At 45.3% G+C, this 26,141-nt stretch overlaps 1 protein-coding gene across 1 annotated transcript in view; it reads right to left on the bottom strand.

Annotated features, from left to right (window-relative positions):
- The window catches only part of FBXO15 (F-box protein 15), a 39,943-nt gene that overhangs the window by 12,472 nt on the left and 1,330 nt on the right, over window positions 1-26,141 (bottom strand). The window contains exons 2-8 of the mRNA XM_067698843.1: window positions 20,192-20,302; window positions 16,047-16,140; window positions 12,295-12,537; window positions 11,515-11,724; window positions 8,219-8,345; window positions 6,959-7,041; window positions 5,848-5,990 (exon numbers count right to left, since the gene is read on the bottom strand). Of these exons, the coding sequence (XP_067554944.1) occupies window positions 5,848-5,990; window positions 6,959-7,041; window positions 8,219-8,345; window positions 11,515-11,724; window positions 12,295-12,537; window positions 16,047-16,140; window positions 20,192-20,240 (949 nt within the window). The 5' untranslated portion in view covers window positions 20,241-20,302. The remainder of the gene's footprint in view (window positions 1-5,847; window positions 5,991-6,958; window positions 7,042-8,218; window positions 8,346-11,514; window positions 11,725-12,294; window positions 12,538-16,046; window positions 16,141-20,191; window positions 20,303-26,141) is intronic.

Genomic DNA, 26,141 nt, shown 5'->3' with positions numbered 1-26,141 from the left:
CTCCCCATAGGCTGCCTCCTCAGAGCCAGGCGAGGATGCCCCCAGCTCTAGGGATGTGATGATAGAACATTTATCCTTGATGGGGTACAGTGCTGTCACCCCCTCCTGCAATGACATCGCTGGAATTTACTAAATATACTCCCTGGTACCACAAGACAGTTTCTCAAAAACTGTAGCAGGCGTTGGAGTCTGTACTCCGGTGAAATGTGACAACTCTGATGGCAACGGCGCCCCCTGCTGACCCTCATCGCAGAACTATACGCAGAGGAAGCACCTGAGTCTTGTGTGCAGTCTTAGGGTGAAAGTGTTCCTCACTGTGAAAACAACAGATGAAGGTGAATTATTCCCACAGAAGTTTCCTGTCCTCCTTCACTTTACCTGGCCTCCTGTGTGTCCTAACAACCATCTCACCTTCTCAGGAGTGTGTCAGCACTCCAGCAGAGAAGGGCCCCACCTGATACCTGTACAATGTCAACACCTTGAAAAGACAGTCACACACACAAGAAGATCCACTCTAGAAGCACATCACTGCAAAGTACGGTGGAGAGGAGACAGCGGCCAGGCTCGGGTGCAAATGGAGCTCCGCCATGCACCAGCTGCTCGTCATTCAAGAACTGGCCTACGGTCCACTCCAGCCGCCCTGTTAACAACACGGGAGAGATCACAGTGCCCAGCCCACAGGCTTGCCGTGGAGATTAATGCAAATATGAAACGTTCAGCAAGCACCTCTGATGAGTGCCCATCCGTGTTCTCTGTCACCATCGTCCTGTCCTCATCAGCATCACGGGCACAGCTTAGGCATGAGGGACACACACAAAGCTTCATCAACATGATGCTGTATTTGCTGAGAACGAGGAGAAGGGGAATCCTCTCCTCTGAAGTCCTAGCACCTGCCTAAGACAGACCTCAACCCAACCCCTGGAGAACAGAGATCGTGTCAGGTAGGAAATGCTGGAAGTGAAGGGCCCCTGAGGATGCAGGGCTGGAGCCCTGGAGAGCGAGAGAACAAGTTCTCTGCCAACACCAGCCCCAGGCACATGAGTTTGTGCCCTGGGTATAGACAGGGGGCATGTCAGCAGTCCCCTCGACAGTGTATACCGGGAGAAGGGATAGATTTCATCCTCTATTTTGAATATCAGGATAAAGGTAAATGGGTTAAAATACAGAGAAGATAATTTGGGCTCAGTGAAAGGCCAAATTTTCACACCTTCACAAAAGCGGGTGGGCTGTTTCCGGGCAGAGCAAATTCAAGCCCAGGAGGGGTCATTCTCTAGATCACCTCACCAGTCCTTCCTAACTCTGAGAGTCCAAGATTCTGGGCATAAAGACCACTGAAAAGGGCTTCCCTGGTGGCGCAGTGGTTGAGAGTCCCCCTGCCAATGCAGGGGACACGGGTTCGTGCCCCGGTCCGGGAAGATCCCACGTGCCGCGGAGTGGCTGGGCCCGTGAGCCATGGCCGCTGAGCCTGCGCGTCCGGAGCCTGTGCTCCGCAACGGGAGAGGCCACAGCAGTGAGAGGCCCGCGTACCGCAAAAAAAAAAAAAAAAGAAAAAAAAAAAAAGAAAAGACCACTGAAGAAAACCTGAAAATTAAACAATCTAAGCAGTCAACTCAAAAAAGCTAGAAAAAGATCAAAATAAACCTAAAGAAAACAGATGATTTCTAGAAAATCATATAAATACTAAAACTGATTCAATTAAAAGTAGAAAACCTGATTATAACAGAATCAGAAACAGATTTAAAACATAAAAAATAAAGGAAAACTGTACCCTGAGTTTAAATGGAAAATGCTAAAAACCAAATAACTGAAACCAGTACCTTAAAAATAAGCATACATGTGACAAGAGAAGCTTATCTTAGGGATTCTAGGATGTTAACGAATAGAAGATACATTATTGAAATTCACTATAATGGTGTAAAGGAGAAAAAAAAATCATATCATCAACAGTTGCCCAAATGTATTTGATAACATTTAACAATTATTCCTGATTTTTTTCAAAAAATCCAACAAATCCAGGAATAGAAAGAAACTTCCTTAACTTGTAAGAACACATAACAAAAACCTGGAACAAACATACTTAGTGATAACGTATTTTATTAACTTAATTTCCCATTAAGTTGGTAATACCCTCACAAGAGGGGAATTTGCCAGTGTTCTTCAAAATTACATCTGCATTTACCCTGTGAGCTAACAACCCTACTTCTAAGCAAGCCTCCCAAAGACAAGCTGCCAAAACATGAAGCAATGTGTGAACAACGCTATTCTTTTTATATTCGCTATTCCACCACCTGTAACAGCAAAGACTGGAAACCACGGAAAAAGATATTAACAAACTACCTACCTATGGATGTTTTAAAAAGAGAGAATGAAAAAGATCTGTATCTCATTCTAAAGACTAATCTCCAGGGCTTCCCTGGTGGCACAGTGGTTAAGAATCCGCCTGCCAATGCAGGGGACACGGGTTCGAGCCCTGGTCTGGGAAGATCCCACATGCCGCGGAGCAGCTAAGCTCGTGCGCCACAACTACTGAGCCTGCGCTCTAGAGCCCACGAGCCACAACTACTGAACCCTGCACACCACAACTACTGAAACCCATGTGCCTAGAGCCCGTGCTCCACAAGAGAAGCCACTGCAATGAGAAGCCCGCGCGCCGCAACGAAGAGTAACCCCTGTTCGCCACAACTAGAAAAGCCCACACACAGCAACGAAGACCCAACACAGCCAAAAATAAATAAATAAATAAACAAACAAACAAACCAACATGCCCATTAAAAAAATAAATAAATAAAGACTAATCTCCAGAATAAATTATTAATTGGGAAAAAGGAAGGAACTTAAAAGGGAGTATAGTATGCCTCATTTAAAAAAACTGGAAGAAATATGAATATATTGATATATAGCATTATGTATTCAAAAAGAAACATTTAAAGAACAAACCTTAGCTAATATAAAGGGTTAACTTTGAGGGGAAGAAAGGAAGAGAAGTGAAGGGACAAGAGTAGAAGTAAATGTCTCTGAACTACATTGCTTTGTAACTTCAACTTTGGACCATATAAATGTTGTATGTAATTTTTAAATGTAAAAGTAGGAGCAAAGGAATCCTGAAAAAATAAAAAATCAACTGAAACAAATCACTCTAATTGTATAGCAAAGAGATAGCATACCCACAGACAGCAGAATTATTTTAGGTGACTTAACTTTTTCTAACATGACATATCTTAAACACATAAAGAACCACAAGGAAAATCTTAATTAAAATAACATTCAGTAGGTTATTACTAATAATTTCAGTACTGTTTTTGAAATCATTATATATTTTGATGTTGTTTGGCACAAAGACTTTGAGCAGAAGAAAAGAAATATAAGTGTATAATAAAAAAGGTTAATTAAAAACCCCAAGATCTTTAATTTAAATGAATGTATGATTTATTTCTACGTATTATAAAATCTACAAACCTCATAGCTCTGCCTACTGAAAACCCTAAAAGAAATGAAAACCCAAGAGTAACGTGCATCCCCAGGATGCAGATTATGGTCTCTAAATACCATAGTGTAGTGGGAACGAAAAGGAACCAGAGCTCCTAGGGAAAATGGCCACCTCCAGGTCTGGGTAGGAAACAGACAAAATGAGCCTGAGGTATCCTGTCCTGTTAGAACACAAGCGAGTTACCAAAGATGACCACACTCATATCAAAAGAACAGGAGATGAGATGAGATGACAGCACAATTTGAACATTACAGTAACAATAAAAATAATAATGACTTCAAGTGGACTAAAAAACATAACCTCTATTTTTTTAATCCATGAATTCATAATACCTCCCCCCCCCAAAAACTTGCAAGTTATCTTCAAAGACTATTAGAGCATTAATCACTATGTTGTAAATTAATGAAGAATTAAGCGTGTACCATGCCTTTCCTATATTAATTATATTTCGTGGTAATTAAATAGTTGATAATAGAAAACTCTTTTTTATAAAAGAATGCTAATAACAGATGCAGAAGGAATGACAGAATTAGGGGATCATCATTTTACAATCTCTAATAAAATGATGGATATAAGTACCCATCATCTGGTAAACATTCATGGAGAAATTTACAATAGAAGAAGCAGGCTGAAAAATTCCTGAACCCACTGATCAACCTTAACCTATTTAATATTTAGGCAAATTGCTTGAAAGACGCAACATACCAAAGCTCACACAAGAAGAAATACATAACCTAAATAGCCATACATCTGTAAAAGAAATTGAAACTGTAGTTTAAAACCTTCCCAGGAAGCAAGCTCCAGGCCCTGATGGCTTCACAGGTGAATTCCACCAACCACTTAAGAAATACTGCCAGTTGTACCCAAAATCCTCTGAAAAATTCGAGTGTTAGGAATACTTCCCAACTCATTCTATCAGATCAGCAGTGGCCTGAGACCAAAACCACACAAAGACATCACAAAACAATTAGGAGATATAATATCAGAAATAACAAAGATGAAATACTTACTAACAATCTTAAGAAATGTGCAAAATTAGTATGAAGAAAATTCTAATACACTCCTACAAGACATAAAAGTATTTCTGAACAAACTGAAAGACATTCCACATTTATGGGTATGATAAATCAACGACAAAGATGTCAGTCCACCCTAGGTTAATATACACATTTGTCACAGCTCTATCAGAGGTGCCAACAAGCACAGAAAAATCTAGAATCTTCCCGAGACAAATGCAAAGACGGCTCAGAGAAGAAAGGAGGCTTTGAAAATGGCACAGAAGCCAGCCTGATGGGGATCCCACCGACCAAACTGGGGACTTCACAAAGAACAAACTTAGGTTCACAAAGAATAATGTCTGTAATTGATTATAAATTACTGAGTAAATAAAAACCGGAGAGTCCAAAGTGACACTAAACAAGAAAGACAGAGAGGAGAGAGTGCACTCAAAACCGTTTCCCACCACAGGAGGCGACAATTACATCACTTTCCTAATCTGAAAATTGGTGGTTACAAGAGAAAAGATGCAAGCGTTTACCCTGCCATTACAGGAATCCACCCAGTTGATGAAGGAAAGCTCTTTACAAAAGCTCAGCTAATAAATGTGGACACAATGACATAATTTTAAAACCACCATTTTCTAAACTCAAAAAAACTGATTTGGGCAAGGAGTATTAATGGATGTCAAATCCATTAGCTAAAAGAATTTTGGGAACAGGATATTCAGAAACGAAGTGCATAGTTTCCCCTGTAAAATATTCTTACGACAAATGTTAAACTTCAGTCTATGCAAGTCTCTACACCAAACTTCAAGGTCATGGGATACAGAGGAAAGAGAGCAAGAGGAACCAGTCAGAGAAACCAGAGCAGGGCACACTGCATTCCCACTTTTCCTCCTCTTGACTGGTGTCCCTTCTCTCCTCTGTCCGCCCCAGTCAGTGTCTCGGCTTCCGTGAGCGTGATAAACACGGTGCAGGACAGAGGGCTCGCTGCCTTTACTCTCATCCTGGACGGGCTCGCCACTGGCCCTGCTGGCAAATCGACCAAACTCCTCTGAGAAAGAAGAGCAGAAGTTCGGGTGGGAGAGGGGGATGCGGTAGGGCAAAGCAATAAGTGCCAGGAGAAAGGCTGAGCAGAGAATATTCCAGAAGGCAGAGCAGGGGTGACGGTGATGATGGAGACAGAGCCAGCAGCTGAGGAACTGCACAAGTCCTAGTGATCAGGGTCTGGGAGGACGGAGGGCCAGGACACGGTTAAGGGGCCAGCCAGGGGGCAATTCTTAACTCAGATATAAAACGTGGTCCCCTCGCCTCGCCAGCCTTGGAATTCCACGCTGAAACAAAAGACTCAGTGAGTGTTACCTTTGCTGGTGGAGAGGTTGCCAAATGCGCCACACAGGCAGAAAACTCCCCCGCTGTGCACATCAGCGTGGAGTTGGTAGCCACTCAGTCCACACTCCGGGCTGTCATCCGAAAGGGGGCTATGAGGAGGCAGCTCGCAGGGGCTAAAAAGCAAAACAAAATGTACCTGTCAACACCAGAGGTAAAATGCTTGAATTGGAAATACTCTTTAAAAAACTAACACCCCTTCAAAGCACCAGCTCTCATCAACCCTCTACAGATTCCCAATCACATTCAGTGCCACAGACGCAGAAGAATGGCCCCCCGTTCCTTCTACCAACTTCCACAGAAATGGGCAGAAGCGTGTGTTCCCTGCGCATCCCCAGACCACCATGACAGAACGTGGTTCTGAAATCCACCCGGGGCAGCAGCTCCGCTCTGCTCCGCAGTGGTCTCGGCATCCAGGGGGCTGAATGTGCAGCAGGAAAATGCACCCAACAACAGACCTACAGCTCAGGGACTCCCCCGGAAGAAGACCCAAAGCCACAGTGAACGAGCTTTCATTCAGTAAGAAACGCGTTACTGTATAACGTAACAAACTCAGAAGCACTGGGGAGCATTTCACGTTAAAAAAAAAAAAAAAAAAAAAGGCATATGGGAGTCTCAGGCCCAGGGGAAGGGTGAGAGGAGCAGTGAGCCGGAAAGCGTGTCCCCCACCTGATGGCCCGAAGTCCATTAACAGACACACTGTCCCAACCAAGCAAAAACACATCTGCAGGTCAGGCCAAGTGGGCCACAGGTCTGCCTGCCTTTAAAGACATGAAAATGCAAACTACTGCAGAGAACCTGCAGCACCTCAGTGCACTAGCATCTGGCAGTAATGAAGCTTCCCTGCCCTGTAAATCATACTCCACAAGGTGCGTCACCCTGAACCCAAGCAAATGAGGCAAACAGCTACTGATGGATAATCCAATGTTTCTAGCAACAGCTACATAATTTTGTCTGTTGGCTTCTGTCTAGTGACTAAAGACAGAATGTCTTTGTAGCTATTCTCAGGATATTAAGATGGTATCAACTCCGGATCCTTTATGCTGACTGTACAAAATTTAATACACCCCATACGAATACATACACAGCAGCCGAGCCTAACGTGCTCCTCTCCACAAGGTGATGGAAATGAAGACTTGCCATAACAAAAGCCAGTTCTTCCTCCCTCTGAAAAAGAATACATTTTTCAACTGAAATATTTTAATTTTTCATAAGGTCGTTGTGAAGATCGCAGCACATTCATCTTACAGATAGATGTGGTTTCTTACAATCTAAGATTCCTGCAGCGCCAATGCATTATCACTGTCTAATAAGACTTATCTGTCACATTGATAGCAGGACCACAATGCACCCAAATACACAGAGCACGCGGTACCGAAAGGATTAACACCCTAGTATTTATGAAACATCAAAGTGCTGTCTGACATATGATGCCTGTGGAAATACATTTTGTTAGTTCCAGGTTGTTTCAAAGTCTTTTCAAAGATAAAGAGAAGGCTGGTAAGAACTTCCCAAGGTTAATCCCACACACACTCAGCAGCTGTGGCAGGACCTGACTGACTTGGCAAACCCAGTGGGAGGGATTAGACTCCAAGTCCACTCGTCAGCAGGTCGGGCAGCAGGAGACAGGACAGGATGGCACAGGAGCCGACACCCGTTTCTCCCCGGGCACAGCTGCCCTGCCGGGGGAAGGTGACCCAGACGGCAGCCTGAAGCTGCCCTTCTCCAGTGGCCGATGGGACGATCGAGTCAACCAGAGTCCTGGCTTCCGCTCGGCCAACCCGGATGGACCAACTCAAGAGCCCAGAGCGAGCCAAGTGCTGCCTGGCCCCCAGTCACCTTGTACAGAGGGACTGAGGGAGAAAGACGACCCGACGGCAAGAGCGGGACGAGGGAAGAAAGGGTCCGGAGGCTGGCGTGGGGACCTGGGTTCTGCCTGGCCGTCGTGTACAGATGTGAGTGCTGTCCCCAGAGTCAACTTGGGAGCTGCCATCCTTACATGGCTCCAGGCGAGATGCATCTGCGGGCCCCAGGTTAAACGCACAGGAGACGCTCTGGCAGAGGAAGGGAGTGAAAGGAGCAGAAGGATGGAATGTGGACCAGCTGGAGGAGGAAGGGGAAAGTCCCAGGATGTTAAAGGGGTAACGTGAACCAAAGCACCCGGGCGGGAAGGGCTCGTGTGTCACAGGTGAGGGTAGAAAGGCAGACCCGCTGCAAAGGCGCAAGGGCCAGGCAGCGGGGAACATGAGGTCCGTAGGAGGGTGCAGTCGCTGAACATCTAAAGGACTTAACCCTTGACCCCATGCACGACGGAGCAAACATGGCAGGTACAGGCTGGGCTTACCTTCCAGAGCCCCACCACGAGGCCCGGGTGCAGGCAGAAGATCCGGATCAGCCTATCACAGCCAAGCATGGTGGACTCGGTTAAGTGACTCAGGTTGTACTTTGCAATTAAAGAATGCCACCGAGGTCTTTGAACATCATGCCAAAGAAAGGAGAGAGAGAAATGAGCTCTGGCTTCCCCCGTGTTGTCGATTCTCTGTGGCACACCTAAAAAGACTATTAAGAACATGCCAATCATGCACACATTGCTAATAAGGAGAAACAACTTGTATAAATAAAAGGCAAAATGGATAAGTCCAAATTTCTTACCGTCTATCTTATTCTCCCCACCCCCGCTCTTACTGTCAACTCTACGGCCCCGTCAGCAGTGAGCTGAAGAATCACACAGGTGAGGGAGAGGAAGAACTGTCTTCTATCCTCTTCCCCTCAAAACCCAGCACAACGCCACAATCAGCAATAGATTCTCAATGTATGGGATGCATAAGCAAAGATGAAATCCCTCAAATGACAAAAAAGTAGGGGGTTTAGTAGGCTGCCTGAAAGCAGGTTAACCTTCTAAAGTTATTATCAAGAATAGCTCAGAGACAGTGAAAACTGTAGCGTCGGAAAATAAATTTAAACCAAAATCATGAGTGTTTTCATGAAGGAGATAGAGCATGAACTGGATATTAGAATTAGTGTCTAAGAGTAAGTAACTCAAATGTGTAAGAAAACACAACTCAGCTCTACTGTTCATGACACGTAAAATCAACAGAAGGAAGCATTCTATCTGCTCTATCACGGTAGGCGGAGATGTCTGTCATTCCCAGAGGCAATTCAGGAAACCCTGAGGGAGAGGCAATCTCAGTGGTCAATTAACACAGCTCAGCACCAGAGGAAAGTCTCCAAGGAGCTGGCGCCAAGGGTGCGCCTCCAGCATCTACGACACACGCCAGCAGGTGACAGGTATTCAACTGTTCGTTAAGCAGAAGTTCAAAGCCAAGGCATTCCACCGTGCACTGTCTCAAAGCAGAGGGGGCTGTAAGCGTGGAAACCAGATGCCTGGCTGCCAGACCATCCTGGCCCCTCACTCAGAGAGCTTCTCGCGCTGAGAGCTACACTGGTCAGGGAGAGGCGTTCGGTGAGCGTGCGCGTGAGGGAGAACCTAAAAATATGCTCAGCACGGGAGAGCAGACTCGGGGGAAGCTGAACGCCAGGTTGGGAACCGGAGCTGAAACCTTAGCTTCAGACTGCCTCAGCGTGACCTTCACCTGTGTCCAGGGAGACGGCCCCACCTTCGAGGGAGGGAAATGAAATGAGAGAACCTCCCCAGAGCGCACGGCGCAGCCACTGCTGTGACATCATCAGTGCGGCCACGAGGCGCCGGGGCTGGGAGAACAGCCCTCAATGTGCCCGAAGCCCACACCCTCAGACGCAAGGCTCCAGACCAGCTGGACGGACTCCACAGAGAACATGCTGGTCTCCCTTTGCCTTGGCCTCACAGGTCCGTCCTGGTGCAGAAACTAAGGCTGACATCTACCCCACGTTTCTCAGAAGTTCGGGACGCAGGGCGTCACCTGCAGAATGGAAGACGCTGGCCACAGTGACAGCGTAAAGTGTCCGACCGGGAAGGCACATATGACAGGGACACACAAACTGCAAATTACATAGATAAGGCTTTCACTGTTTTAAAAAAAAAAGTCTCACGGAGGAAACAAGAAAGACCCAAATCAGAATCAGTGAGTCTCTCCTCTGCTGTCACACAGACGCGCAAAAGGACTTGTTTCCGCACAACGAAAGCATCTGGTCACAAACTTGCGATAAAAGTGTCAATCAAAAGAGATTCCTGAAAAACACTTTCAGGGTTTGTTCACCACTGTTTATCAAGTGCAGTCTGAAGTCCATTGAGTTTTAATGTATATAAATTAAATAAAATGAATTTTCCCAATGAATTTTGGCATTTCTGTCACTGTGCAGTATCTAGTATTCCTGACCTGGATGACAATTTCAGGAACACAGTATCTTTAACTGAGCTTTACAATTCAACACTATCCATTTATGAACGTTCATGATCATTTAATTGATGTCAACAATTCTGTCCTAATCCCTGTAAACAATATCTCATGATATCAAATAACATAGTGTTCAAACTAGTACAGAGGTTGCAGACTCATTCTCCAAATATAATTTCATGGTGCACAAAACCTAAAGACCGCATTAGAAAAATTCTGGGGTCCGTCATGATACCATATAGAATTTCAGAGATTTATGCAAATAAAGGTACCATTCAAATGTGTCTGTACGCAGGGGAACCAGGAAAGAAAGTGGTTCTTCTGTGGAGATGCAGACCCTAAAGCGAGATCTCAACACCTTCCATGGCAAGGGCTGGGAGAGAAGCCCGCGGTGGGGCTGCAGCTCACAAGGCGGTAAGAACAACGCCCACAGATGCCCTGCAAGGTCACAGGGGCCTGAAAGAGGGAAGGAGGCAGCCGGGGGCAGGAAACCAACACTGGAGAAGGAGAAGGCAGCTACCTTCGCGTTTCCATACATTTTATGTCAGGAGGTCAGGGTGCTATGTGTGCCACAGTCCAGCTTTTGGAAGAAAACGACTAGTGGTGAGAAAAGTGAGCATGAGAGAGTTCTTGGGAAAAGCAAAAGCCTGATAATGAGTATGAACCCAGGGCAAAGCCATCTCATGACAGAATAATAATAAGTACTCAGTAAGCATCAGCAATACGACACACACGCATCTGATTTATGCATTTGATGATGAAATGTTTCGCTCTTCTTCACAGCAGCCACGCATGCTGAACCCTACATCACGACTGTCATCACCCCATTTTACAGACGAGAAAAGAGAGGCACAGAAAAGTCACCTGCACAAGACTGCAAATCTAGCCAAGTTCAACACAGAAGTACATAAAAAAAAATTAATGACTTTATGATCTAGTGTTTAAACTATGATTACTGTATCCCTTACTAAAGAAAGAAAATATAATAGCTTTATATATCTTTGTGTTAACATGGTTAAAACTAAAAACTTCCAAAAGCCGGCCATCTGTCATCCGGGAAATTATTATGAGAATATCATTCCCTAAGTTATAGATAACCAAGGTATGAGGAGCCTAAGCTCAGGCTTAGTCATCAGTGTGAGAAACCCCTGCTTTTCCTATATGATAGTGATCCAGAATGAAGGGAAGGCCTTAAGATGCAATCAAGGTAAATACACCACTGGTATTTTTTAATGACAAAAGGAAGGCCAACTGGCACTTACATATACGATGTCCTCACCCAGAGGTTCTGCTGATTAGTACTTACCCGTTTTTCATGGGGGTTTGAGACCGGTTCAGAAACACTGGCGTCACCCCACACAAATCTAAGGTCGACAGTGTGACAAGACGTGGCCAGTCTTTGCCATACCACATGGCCGTGACTGATGAATCATTGAAGGAAAGATCAACGTGCTCCAGGATGTGTTCTTTTCCACTATTTTCTTTCAATATAATTACCCAACCTAAACCAGATATTCTGAAGAAAGAAAAGCAAACAAAAATGTCTGCCTAGCAGCAAAAAAAAAAACACAAAAAACAAAAGAACTGCAGTCTACCACATGTCAACTCTAAAGCACCTGGTACCCTAAAGGCCAAAGCCAAAGTTCCTAGAACACGCTCGACATAAATTTTCAAGTCACAACAGTTCTCTCTTAGGACTTATCTCCTCACCTAACAAACACTCACGGAACAGCTGCTCTGTTCCAGGAACTGGTGATACACAGATAAAGAACACGAAGGGCTCTGCCCATGGAGGGATGCCTTGAATGAATCTCCTGCTTTACTACAGCTGACGACCAGGCTGCTTCTGCTTTTCATAAAACCTCTGAACCAAATATACGAATAGGAAAATACTATGTATTTTATAGATACACAAAAGCACAAAATATCCAACAGTCCCTCACAATACAAACCACACATCGGTCCCATATACACAATACTTGGAACTTACACCACCCTTCTTCTTTAAGGCGATGGTGCATCTCAGTGTTTAACGGCCCTCTCATGACCACCACGCGCCCACCCCCAAGAAGCCACGCCTGCCTACCTGAGGGCCTCTTTGGTCTTAACTGGGAGGCCTGTGTAAGGGTGGAGAGGTTTGAGAACCCGAGCTAGAGCTGCTTTTACAGACGCTATTTGTTTTGTAATATATTCTTTCTTCCAATATCCAGCTTCTTTATCCCCAGCTGACAGTGAGTTCGTAGACACGGCTGTCTTCTCTACTGAATTAACTTTCCAATTAGATCGTTTAGGTGAAAAGGCAGTTGAGTAGATTCTGATCCAAATAAAGCTGGAGGAAGAGAGGAAATATGTTAACTGTCTAAGAGACACTGTAATGCACTTGTAATTGGAACGTATTAAATTAGAGACATGCAATCATTTTTAAATAGTCTATTTCCATGAACAAGTCAAGCTGAACACTTACAGTTGTTCATATGTTAAACTGAACTGTAGTGTGAGGTAAGCGTTTTAGATTCACCAACCCTAGAAACACATACTAACAGGAAAAGCTTGCTTCCCAGGGCTGAGTTACAGTGAGTGATCTCATATTATTTGGTACCATCCCTAATAAGAACTGCCGTCTTACACCAATAATTGAAGAGAAGATCAATTATAGAAAAAAGCAGGAAGTGTATACAATATGATTCCCTATCTTAAATGCATAAATGTTTTTGAAAAGAGCAGAAAGGAGTTTTAGATAGATAGACAGATAGACACAGATATATACACACACAGAGACATGTCAACAGTAACTGACATGTTTGTAATTGTATGTTCTTTTTCCTTTCTATATTTTAATTTTTCAACAATGAACATGGACTGCTTGCACAAAGAGGAAAGAAATAAAGTTGATTAATGACAACTAACAGTGACAGTTCACGTTTTTGAGCACCAGGTGTTGAGCGCTGCTTCAGCACTTCGTATGCATTAACCCACTTCATCCCCCCAGCAAACCCATGAAGCTGCAACTACTACTGTCCCCACTGAACCGATGATGTGACTGAGGCCCAGATGCAAAGTGCCCTAGGCCAGATCTGTACGTAAGTGACAGAACTGCCACTGAATCCACGCAGCCTCAACCCCTGAATGTCACTGCCGCTTCAACAGCGCAAAGAAATGGGTTCAAACAACTGTATCCACATTCAGAGAGCCAATCAGCCACAACGCTGGAATTCGACTCCACACCCTTGGTTGGTTACAGTAACCATCCTAACACTCCTGTGATGAACCATTTTCACACACATTATCTCACTTAATTCACGGTCAGGGGAGCCTCAAGAGAATGAAAACGTCTTACGGAATTAAAATATTACATATATTGTTCCCCTTGATTATTTATAAAACACAAAGTTCAAGTTTAGGATGCTGCTGACAGTCCCCAAACCCAAATACATTCATTTCTTGATCACAAAATGCTCCACCTTGTTAAAAAGCTAAAGCAGATCTAAGGACAAGAGCATATTTGTCTAATCTATCAGTCAAGCACAGAAGAACTTCCGTCAGGTTGTTCAGGACATAGGGCCAGTTTAATGTTTTGATAAACAGTGTTTCCCAGAGGGCTGGAAAATAACCCCCCACGTGATGACCCAGATCCAGCCTGATGCAGGCCTCCCTGTTACCCCACGCAGAGACTGGTGCTCAGGCCAAGGGCTGCCCTACGCAGGGCAGGGAGGCAGCGCCACCGAAACGGCAGGGCGCCAGGGAGACCCCACCCTTGCAGCGGGTCTCCGGAAAGTCAGCAGTGTAATCGGCTACAGCAGGGCTCCTGTCCTCTCCTCAGACAATGCTTAGAAAGTACCACTAACTTTCCAGAAACTTTCATCGTTTACCTATCCAGTTGTTAATACATCCTCTTATGAAGTCTGGCTATGAAAGCACACTCTTAAAAATACAATTCAGGGACTTCCCTGGTGGCGCAGTGGTTAAGAATCTGCTTGCCAATGCAGGGGACACGGGTTTGAGCCCTGGTCTGGGAATCCCACAGGCCACAGAGCAACTAAACCCGTGTGCCACAACTACTGAGCCTGTGCTCTAGAGCCTGTGCTCCACAACAGAAGCCACCACAATAAGAAGCCCACGCACAGCAACGAAGAGTAGCCCCGGCTCTCCACAACTAGAGAAAGCCCACGCGCAGCAATGAAGACTGAACGCAGCCAAAAATAAATAAAATAAATAAATTTGTAAGAAAATACAATTCAACTGACACAATTAAGATTCTCCTCCAAAAAAGGAAACAAACCTTATGAAGGCTAACTTCCTAAGAAGTTCAGCTTTTCAGAGGACAGCTACTTCCAAGAAAGTGGGATGGGCAAGTATGCAGAGACTCTCACTAGAGCTGAGCCCACGCATGCGCTGAGAGGCCCGGTGCCTGCCCCGTGTGGGTCTTGGATAGAGGCGCTAGAGACTAAGAAACTTATAATTTATTAGTTTATCTAAATAGTCTGAGTTCTATCCTTGAGTAAGGTAAGAACCTGCAAAAAAGCTACAGTTTTCAACATTTAGTTGACCCCTTCCTTGAAAAATGCCTCACTGCACTTTGCTTTAGTGAATGTCTTCATCTCTTACTAAGGGTCTTTAAGAAAGAGACACACAAAACTTGCCCTACATTCATTCTAGAACTATTTCAGGAATTGACACTGCGTGTATACTGACACAGACGTGTATTCTCTAATACAGGAAATATCTTTTTAAATTAAGAGATAAGAAAATCGCCCTGCCCAACCAGAGAATAATACGTGTCCCCTTCTTATTATGAGAACTTGGCTGTTTGTTAGTACAACCTGGAGAAATTTTAAACACAGATTCTAGAACACAGAGTTAAAATCTGCAGAAATGTACATCCCGGGGATCCAAATATTTTTTTGAACTCTCCCAGCTTTTCTAATGCAGCCACTCCATGGACCGGCATCTGAGAACCACTGTAGAGATGTTTCCTGCTCACTGCGTTCCAACATTCAACAATATCACAGCCCTCCATCTGTTACTCTCCGTTTCCTCACCCTATTAAACCACCAGTGAAATCTGCATTCCCCCTTATCTTGCTCTTTTCCCTGGTTGATACGGGGGTTCCATGTGGGATCAGTACCTGTCTGATCTTTTGATGTTCAAGGACAGAGTGACCTCAAAGCCAAGACACCACAAACCTCACCAGAAGTTTGCAGGATTCCACCCTCTCGCTCCCAAGATAAACTTCTGAGCTGCAGACAAAGATCATAGCGACAAAACAAAAGAAGGGGTTTCATCCCTCTTTTCATAGATCTCCGCTAGCCCAGGGATGCTCCACTGGCCTCCTGCTTCCAGGGCAAAGGCTCCCTGAGCGCATGTTCTCTCCTATCCCGCCTGCTTTACGCTTCCCCACCAAGCAAGTTCCATGGCTGGCCAGTTTCAGTTCTCCCCACACATACCTAAGGAAGCCCCTTCCTTGTCTTTCTTTAGGGTCTGCTCTGCAAGGCCCAGGCTGGGGTTAGGCAGGGGCAGGCTCCACACTGCTGCTGCAGACTGTGTGGGTAAGTCTGCCTGCCTCGGGGACAGCAAACCCTCCCGGACAGCAGACCAAAAGCCACTTTCTCCAACAGTTACACCAGCAACAAGCTTCACCTTTTTCAGTTCATGCAAAGAGATGCAGAGAAATGCAAGCCTTTGAAAATATCACACATTAGACATATTTCTACTCATGTATAAAACTACTCTTGAAATTCTTTTAAATTCTAAAAAATGGTTTAAAAGCTCCTACTAGTTTTCACGACTTCCATCAAAACACCATCAAACACGACAGAGAGATTTGGTTTTTCTCCTTACTTGTCATTGGCCAGGTGATAAAAGTGCCTGTTCACACATCCGGCGTGCAGCAGGGCCACCGCATCCAAGTAGGACAAGATCTTCAGCAGGATTTCTGAAGGCAAACTGAGAGAGGGAGGAATCAGAGAAACATCCAGAAAACAACTGGCCGTGCATCTCCAAATGGAAGGCAACAAACAGACGCTTCCTGCACAAGAGGCACACTGCACCCTCGTCTTCAATCATTTCTCGACTGATACGCTCTGCTTGTTACAATTCTCATGACTTAAACCAACGCAGAGACCCAAGGGTACAAACAGCTAATTTCCTTGGTATTTTTAATCAGGTTTTCACACTGGAAATGGAAATGAAAGACAGAGGACGCACTCGTGGCTACAGGCAGACCTCAGATATTACTGCAGGTGGGTTTGGCTCTAGACCCACCACAATAAAGCGAGTCACAGGAATTTTTTGATTTCCTGGTGCATATAAAAAGTTATGCTTACACCATACTATAGTCTATTAAGTGTGCATAGCATTATGCCTAAGAAAACAATGTACGTACTTTATTAAAAAAATACTTTATTGCTAAAAAATCCTAACCATCACCTGAGTTTTCAGTGAATCGTAGCAGTAACATCAAAGATCACTGATCACAGATTGCCGTAATATAGTGATAATAAAAAAAGTTGGAAATATTGTGAGAATTACCAAAATGTGACACAGAGACAAGAGGTGAGCACATGCTGTCAGAAACTGGTGCTGACAGACATGCTGACACAGGGTGGCCACAAACCAGCTGGTAAAAAACGCAGTATCTGCAGAGCACGATCAAGTGAAGCGCGGTGAAACGAGGTCTGCCCGTATTAATAAGAAAAACACAACCACCCCCGCTTCCAAAACACACGAGCGGAATAGGATACGTCAGCTTGTTCTCCCCCAGCCCAGGCGACACCCGCACCCTCCTCCTGCAAGACCTCACCCCTGTGATGCTTCCTCTGGGGCTTCAAGGAGACGCCAGGCCCGGGAAAGTTCTCTGAAGTGTCCTTTTCATTTCATTCATCTGTCCAAATAAATAGGATGTTGAGATGCATCCTTAATCTCCCATCTATTTCTATGATCTTAGAATTTTACAAAACACTGTAAGAATCTGAAACGCCTAGAAAGCATGACTGGTGTTAGAAGTCAGGAATGGGCACTTTTGAACCTCAGGCGAAAGGAAAAATGAAAAAACAGCTACAGGAGATTGTACTCGGTGGCGGGGGGGAACGGGAGAGAGAAAGGGACAGAGGAAGGCGAGGGGAAGGACAGTCAAAGAAAACCTCCCCGAGAAAATGTGACTTGTGCATGCTCGTTCTCAGGGTGTGGGAATTCACGGTCCACACTGAGGACCCTCTGCAATCCCCACTCACGCTGTCCTTGCTCCCTGTTCCCACAGAGAAAGCCCAAGCCCTGCGGAGCCGCGTGCGGACCCACGCTCAGGTGCCCAGGCCCGTGTGTGTCCAGGGACCCAGCCCTTCCAGCCCTGCCTCCCCTCCGGCCGCTGCTCTTCCCCAACATCCGTATCAGCCTCCGAAAACCCTCCCCCGAAAGTGCACCGAGACAGTGCTCTCCTCGTCCCCCATCTCCTCTCGCTGCCAAGCTTCTGTCCACACCTGCTGCCTCCACCACCCTGCCTCCCACTTCCTTTTGGCTTTCTACATTCGGTGTGAAATATACACACACTACATGCGAAATAAAGTGCAGCCCATTGCCCGCCACTGGCCTGGAACAGCTGCAGAGGCGGACCCGCGCCCAGCACCGCTGAACCAGCCACCCCTGTTCTAGCAGCCAGCCCCTCTCCCAGGTCACACGCCACCCCCCTCCCTTTCTGGGGCCTCGCTGGTCTTTCCTGCTCCCCGGTGGTTCAAAACATCCCGGGCCTTCTGAGCTCAGCCCTGAGGCCCCTCCACTGCCACCTCCACACTCTCCCCGGCGCCACCGGCATCCTCGCTGCCTGTGTCCAGTGCCCAGCTGTCATTCTGCCTCCCACCCCCAGCACTCTCCAACCCCACAGGCAGCACCTCCACGGACACACCGCTCAAGCCAACAGTCTGGGATTCCCGCCTCAGGTCTGTTTCCCCAAACACCCACATCTGGTTCATAAACGAGTCATGTCACTTATGCCCCAAATGTACCTCAACTTGGCCAGTGTCTATCTCCCCTCCTCCTAGACAAGGGAGACAGGTAAACAAGTAAACAAGGTAATGTGAGAAATCAAATGGCATCACACCTCCGTGCTTAAAATCCCACATCATGGACTTCCCTGGTGGTGCGGTGGTTAAGAAGCCACCCGCCAGTGCAGGGGACACGGGATCGAGCCCTGGTCCAGGAAGATCCCGGATCCCACATGCCGTGGAGCAACTAAGCCCATGAGCCATGACTACTGAGCCTGCGCTCCAGAGCCCTCGAGACGCAACTACTGAGCCCGAGCACCACAACTACTTGAGCCCACGTGCCTAGAGCCCGTGCTCTGCAACAAGAGAAGCCACCGCAATGAGAAGCCCGTGCACCTCAACAAAGAGTAGCCCCTGCTCGCCACAACTAGAGAAAGCCCGCGCACAGCAACGAAGACCCAACGCAGCCAAAAATAAAATAAATAAAAGAATAAATTTATTTAAAAAATCCCACACCGTGAATAAGGTCCACACTCCTCCCCATGGCCTCTGGGCCCCTCCCCCTTGCCCACCGACCCTGCTCCTGCAGCAGGTCCAGGCCCCCTCTCTGCCCACCTGGCTTCCCCTCTAGATGCTCTTCTCCAAGCCCTTTCATCTCAGTTTTCAGTTCTCAGCTTAAATGTCAGCTCCTCAGCAAAGTCTTTCCTGACCATCCTAGCCCACTAATCTGGATTATGGAGTCCATTTGTTTTCTTGATAGCACATACCCCAATTTATAATCCACTCCTTGTTTTAATCTGTGTTCCCCCCACAAGACCGTAAGCCTCATGAGAACACGTGTGAGCGGCTCGCCACCTGCATTCTCCTCCAGGCATAGCACCTGGTACAGAGAAGGTCCTCGGATACTGATTAGAGGGACCAGCTGGATGCGTATCTGTCCTACTTGTCCTATCAGGTTATCATATGACAGATTCTATTCCCAGAGTATACAAAGTTTAAATCAATGTCCTTAATTAAATCTTTCTTTTTTGTCCTTCTCTTTCTTTTCAAAATCAGAGTGAAAGTATGTACACTGTTAGCTGAGCTAGTTATGACATGGTATTAAAAGCCCAAAACCTGAAGTCAGGCAATTTACGTTGGAAGTGCGTAGACCAGGTGCACCCCCCGCCCTGCGCCGTGAGACGCTGCAGCAGCGCCAGGCTTCCAGGGCTGCACACAACACTGAGCGTACAGCTGGTGCTCCAGCAACGTCGGCACGGTACGGATCCACAGCATTTCAGCTTCAATCTCAAATGATACATTTTTTAAAAAGTTTCTACAGATCTTGCTGCTGAGGGTCACAGTACAGAACCTGCCGTGGCAAAAGAGGCTCCCAAAATCCTGAAAGCTAAAGAAGTCAGAGATCTCGTAAGCTTTCAGAAGAACACACTTTAATCTTCTTTCTCGTTTTTCAAGGGTCTTTATCAAATGGGAAGTGAATAATTCTGATGAACCTTTTTTAAAAAGGAAAACTAAATTTACTTGTCACTTTTAGAAGTTTAGCTTCATGAAACTAGTCTAATAATGACAGGCTGATGACTCATAATCATCCTCTCCGTGTTGTGCATTCTTCCGACACAGTTCTATTCTTAGAGAGCTCAAAAGAGCAACCCCATGGGCTTCCCTGGTGGCGCAGTGGTTGAGAGTCTGCCTGCCAATGCAGGGGACACGGGTTCGAGCCCTGGTCTGGGAAGATCCCACATGCCGCGGTGCAACTAGCCCCGTGAGCCACAATTACTGAGCCTGCGCGTCTGGAGCCTGTGCTCCACAACAAGAGAGGCCGCAATAGTGAGAGGCCCGCGTACCGCGATGAAGAGTGGCCCCCGCTTGCTGCAACTAGAGAAAGCCCTGGCACAAAAACGAAGACCCAACACAGCCATAAATAAAAAATAAAATAAAATAAAATAAAAAGAGCAACCCGGTATATGCAGCCCCCCCCCCCCAGAGCAGCAGACCACCTCCGCTCCTTACCCGTCCAGAGACACAGAGCAGCTGGTGCAGGATTTCCCGCAGAGCTCATCCAGCCGGGCACGGTGACCCAGAGAGGCGCAGCCCGCGACCAGCCTGACACCTCACCCGGTTCTGAAAACAAACATGGAAAATACAAAGTATAAAGGTGCCTGTCCATTCCCCTCTACAAAACATAAAGGATTCATAAACTCCAAAGACTACTCACTATGAAACTTCATCTACAACAAGGGAGGGAGGGAGGGAGGGCAGCAGGGAGGATGGTGAGACATTCAGCATCCTGAGTAAACCTGAAAACTGGACTCACTCTGACTGACGTGTTTTATTATAGGCTGTCAGCATATCAAAGAGCTGCTATAAAGTGTACTGAATGGAAATAAAAAAGGAATAGATAAAATGCATCAGCTGTCCAGTTCCAATAACACAACAGAAACCTAATAAAGATAACATCCACAGAGTAAAAAAATGTAAATTTGTGAACCAGAGCTGCCACCAGTCTCCGAGTTTGCCGACCTTTGAGGAATAACGGCTGGTTCCAGCTCTGGCAGTCACAGCCACAGGAGGACCACACACTCATCCTCAAACTCGCTTACCCTTTACATCTCACATTCAATGGAACACGTTTTAATTGGCATTCTTTTTATTTCAGTGGTAAATAATAAACGTAAAATAATAGTGAATCTTATAGTCAATGGCTTTTAAGACTTAATGAGATCTAACATTTTATGCAGTTAGTCCTTTTCAGAACCTCCCAAAATAAATTTTTATTAAAATCAGTCCTCAAGACCAGCAGTACTCAACAGCAGCTGGGCAGGGATCTGAAATGCCCAGAAAGTCACCAAGCTCAGTTTCCCACTTCTAGGCAGCAGTGCACAGAGAGCGCTCCTGGTGGGCACACGACTTCTCCTGGGAAGATCTGGAAGCTTCCTTTTTACCCCCTCCCCAATACACACACCGATAACTGCCCCACCTCCCGGCCAGCATGCTATTTCAGAAGTGACTAAAATCTAGAGTGCGTGTATCTGTATGCTTAGTTCGCCAGCGCTACGGCTCTGAGGATGTCCTTTGTTCACCAAGGGTTTTACCACTCCCCCACCCCATTTTTCCCACCAAGATGACTTCCTGGATATATTTAGACTATCACTCAAAAAGGATATGGGCAATGATTGGGGGCAAAAGGAGGGGGGCCTAAGAACTTGGAAGTAAGGGCAACAGTCTCTCTGGAAGTGGAAGAATGAAATCCACACGGACAGATCTGAACAGAGGGTGGCCCTCAACCCCAAGCATAACCTGCTCTTAGGAGGCACGGGGAGTGTATCACCCATGGACTCGGAGTAGCCTGGTGCCTGCCACGGAGATGGACACGCCAAGATGTACGCGTCAGCAAGCGCTCAAGTCGCCTGACGATGCCCCAGGTGATTCTGACCAGCGAGAGGATGAACTTCTCTTCCCTTAACAGATTTTTCTCTTCAGAAACAAGCATAATGGCTGGCACACAGTAAGCCCTCAATAAACATGAGATATCCTCTGCACGCTGCCACCTCAACCCAGGAGAGGCTGAAAACGGGAAACCATTCCAGATCCTGCTGCTCCCCACGCCTCTCCATCCCAGCTTCAGCAAAAGGCCCTCAGGCGCTCTTCATCTTATCTGACTTCCTAGCCAGATGCAGAGCAGTAGGGAAAGGGCAAGGAGAAATGCTAATCTGGAGAGCTTTGCAACGCCCTCTCCCCCTTTGACCAGAGAACTCCACCTGTGCTGTAATTTTATACTTCTGTTGTTTCAGCAAACATTTCCACAGTAGAAAAGCTTTAAGTCCACTGCCCTGGCTCTAACAGTAATCAGAGGTAAACTACAATTTCCTAATCGTATTAATTTCCTAGGGCTGCCTTAACAAAGTACCTTAAACTAGGTGGCTTATTGTCTCACAGACCTAGGGGCCAAATGCCCAAAATCAAGGTGCTGGGAGGGCCATGCTCCCTCCCAAGACTATGGGACAGAATCCTTCCTTGCCTCTTCCAGCTTCTGATGGTTGCTGACAATCCTTGGTGTTTCTTAGCTCATGGCAGCTAAGCTAACTAACTCCAATCTCTGCTCTCTCCTTACAAAGCCATCTTCCCTCTTTGTGTGTGTGTCTTCCTATAGAACAGCAGTCACATTCAATTTAGGACCCACCCTAATCCAGCATGACCTCATCTTAACTAATTACATCTGCAGAGACCCTATTTCCAAATAAAGTCACATCCTGAGGTTCTGGGTGGACATGAATTTGCGGGGGGAGATGGGGGCACTATTCAACGTGATACACAATTTTTTTAAGTATTTTTAAATGATTTAAAAGCATTCCTTATTTTAAGTGGTTAACTAATCCTGCAAACTCTATATGACCTGTGTTACAGATTCAACGAAAATATCTGCAGGAGACAAAGGTTTCTGACACTTAGGCTTTAAACAAAAGGAATTTCTTTTACCTGTCCATCAAATAATAACAATATCTACCCAGAGTCCCCAGGTGGTGACCCTTAGACCACTACAAGTGTGAAGGGTCGTGCCGAGAAGTCTAAGAGTCTAGACACACACTGATGAAGACTGATGAAGGACTCTCCCTGATACACTATTTTTTAACTTAAATGAACACTGCTGTGGTTGATCAAATATAAATTTGTCTAGAAGCATCAGTAAATTGATAACAGCTTTTTGCCATTATGTATTTCCTCAATCAAAAGATGCAAAAAAAAAATCAAAACTATTACCCTAAACCTTTCCAAGGGGACTGAAAAAAAGTAAATCAATACAATCTATTGATCAGTTTCAATCTAGCAAGTTAGCAAAGACCAAATAAATGATAAGGACAAGGGCAGCTCCGCTGCAGACGAACAGGCATTCTCCTTCACTGCTGGGACCACAGATTGGTGCAAACACTATGGACAGCCAAGTCCTTAAAAGGCACAGGTTTTTTTAAGCCAAGAATCTCATATCTAGAAATACAACCCAAGGCAAAAAAACGAGCCCAAAGACTTCACTCAGGAATGTCCATCTCAAAGCTGTCTGCACCTGGAAAAGTACCAGAAACTGCATAGACATCAGTTAAACCCCACGACCTCTGTAAAGTGAGCCACGTTCAGCCAATAAAAAGGGACAGTTTCAATACAGGTGGAAGTGTTTGCACAAAAACAAGTTCGTGACATCTCCCAGATGTCTGCACGGCCAGCTCCCTCACCTCCTGGATACAGGCCGCCATTCAAATGTCACTGTCTCCCTGAGATCTTCTAGCCATGCTCTCTAAAAACTCCAATCCATATCCGGCGCGCGTGCACGCGCGCACACACACACACAATGCCCCCCCAGCACCTACCGCCATCCGACACCACTCATTTTGCTTGTCTACCTTGTTTGCTGTCATTGGGTTGTAAGCACCATGCTGGCAGGTCTTTTGCACGAGTTTTGTTCCCTGCTGATTCCTCAAAACCCACAACATGCCCAGCATGCAGAAGGCATTCGATAAATATCTGCTAAATTAATAACATCAACTGAAAAAGGCTACATCAGTATGTACTACATAATCTTATTTTTGTATTTCTCTCTTAAGGGAAAATGTAAACACATACATACAAAGAAAAGCGATCTTCGAGGGAAGATAACAAGGTATTAACCGGTAATACATCTGATTCACAAGATTATGGAATTACAGGTGGTAGTTTTTAAACGGGGGCTGGAAGATTGAAGGGACAGAACACCATGTACTTTCTAATGTTTCTTAATATACTGAAAATGTAATGAATTGTGGGAGTTTTGTTGCTTTAAAACTGAGAGCCCATATACAAGAAAGTTTGGGAGCACAGTTTCACAGCACCATCCTTTAGGCTGGAGCCGTGGTTTTCAAAGGCCTACACAGCATTCTGGGTACCAGGCCCCCCGAAATCTTGGAGCACAGCCTGCAGAAAGCACAAAACTTCTTTGAAGTCTCTTATTTAATATTAAAAGTTAATGCAAATATTGCATTCTACTGGATATCTTATCAGTGTTTGTCTTATCATAAAAATGTGTTATATGACTCACCAGTTATTTAACATTTTCCCCCGAAGCTGTTACATTAATTTTCCATGTCAGGAAGGCGCCCCCTGCCCACTGGCTCCTATCTGTTCGAAAAGTACAGCCTATTTATTGCTGTTTTGTTTTTCCGTAATTAAAATAGATCTCCTGAGTCCCTCCTTTCTAGAGCAGAAGACTAAGTCTCTAACGAGGCAGCCAACACTGACTTCTTCAAGGTCCCAAGCTAGAGGTCAAGAGCCCCAGGGCCCTCCCCTCCTGACTGTCCGCCAGAGCTCCTTCCACCGTGTTACTATAGTTACTATACATCTTATCAGTATGGATTCTGGTACCATTGAAAGCACATCTCCATTTCTCCATAAAATAAACTAACTGCACATTTTTAGGGGCCACACAATTAACAGTCAGTAAGTTCCATGCATGTGCTCATGGAGCTTGATCCCTAGCAGGGCCCTGTGGGACTCCTGGACACAAAGCCTTTCTGTACCCCCCATTTCTTTGATTATAGGAAATAGCCTTCATCCAGCCTCCTTGACCTTCCCTGAGTTCCAACCGGCAGATTCAAACAGTTGCTAACTAGGGAAGGGAGGGGATACAAGAAAAGCAAGAAAAAGTCAAGGAAAACAATAGTTCAGCCTTGGGGCAAGGTCCTGGTGCCCCATCAATGGGTACACACATCTTTGAGCTGTTCTGCAGATGCTAAAACGTCCTCCAGGTGGGAGAAGTCAACCATTAACGAAGGCATGCTGCCCACAAGTACCCACCGAGACACCAGACCAGTTGGAACCAGGTTGATGATGTCGACTCCCACTTACCTCACCACCAACCAATCAGAACAATGTCCACAAGCTGATTACACCCTCTTTAAACCATTACTATAAAACTTCTCACTACCCTCTGGAAGGGGGTCACAGTTTTCGGAGGCGCTAGCCCCCTGTGCTCCCTCTTCGCCTGGCAAAGAAATAAAGCCACTTTTTTTCTTTCCTCCTAAATTCTGTCTCTGTATTTCTACTCGGCACCGGTGTATAGAAGCCAAGATTTTGGCAACAAGCTCTGTACGTCTACAAAGTTAAGTACACATTTAGCTGATATAATTAGTAAGATGACATTTAGTTTAAAACCGCCTTTTTTCAAGTGACAAACTTTACCTGATTGCTTTGAATTAAGTTTGGTATTTTAAAAACCTACTTTCTGGGCCTGATTTTTAATATCTGACAAATCAAAGAAATTAGACCAAGTAGAAATTAAGCCAACTTGATATGCTTTCTGCTTTATTTCTTACAGTTTAAGGTATTTATTTATACAAATTCACATTTTGGGTTAAAAAGGTTGACACATATCACACATTTTGTGTGATTCCTTGTTAAAAACTAATTCTTCTGCACCGAGACATTAAAAATAACCACCTACGTAGACCATAATCATTCTTAGGAGCTGACTTTTCTTTACCAAAAAGAACTTACATCTTACCAAATCACAGGTTGAGGTGCAGACTCCCAAGCCAGGCATAATTACAGGCATTCTAATTACATCATTTCAACAAAAAGTTCACTCAACTTTCAAAGTAATAAAAGATTCATCATATAACAGTCATTTCGCTTCCACTAAAAGCACATTATATATAAAGACTACTTTTAGTAATAGTGGCAAATTAATGTAAAGTTCAAGCTTCCTATTTTAAATTCCTGTCTTTCTCTCCTACATAACAGAAATTTTGCAGGCATTGTCACCATTTTGTCAAGAGGCTTGTGATATGTCTAGCATTACAGCTATTTTCAAGAACCAACTATTACCGTAATACCAAGGGAGAGGGCCCTGCTTCTGAAACCAGTGTAAGTAGGGTTAGCGGATCCCAGGATGGACAGAGGACATAGTCCTGGAGATTCAGGGGAAAAAATATACCTT

The sequence above is a fragment of the Pseudorca crassidens genome, chromosome 12 (assembly GCF_039906515.1).
Source record: "Pseudorca crassidens isolate mPseCra1 chromosome 12, mPseCra1.hap1, whole genome shotgun sequence".
Lineage (NCBI taxonomy): Eukaryota > Metazoa > Chordata > Mammalia > Artiodactyla > Delphinidae > Pseudorca > Pseudorca crassidens.
Note: the sequence above shows the minus strand (reverse complement) of the source record. Positions and strands in the feature narration are given on the sequence as shown.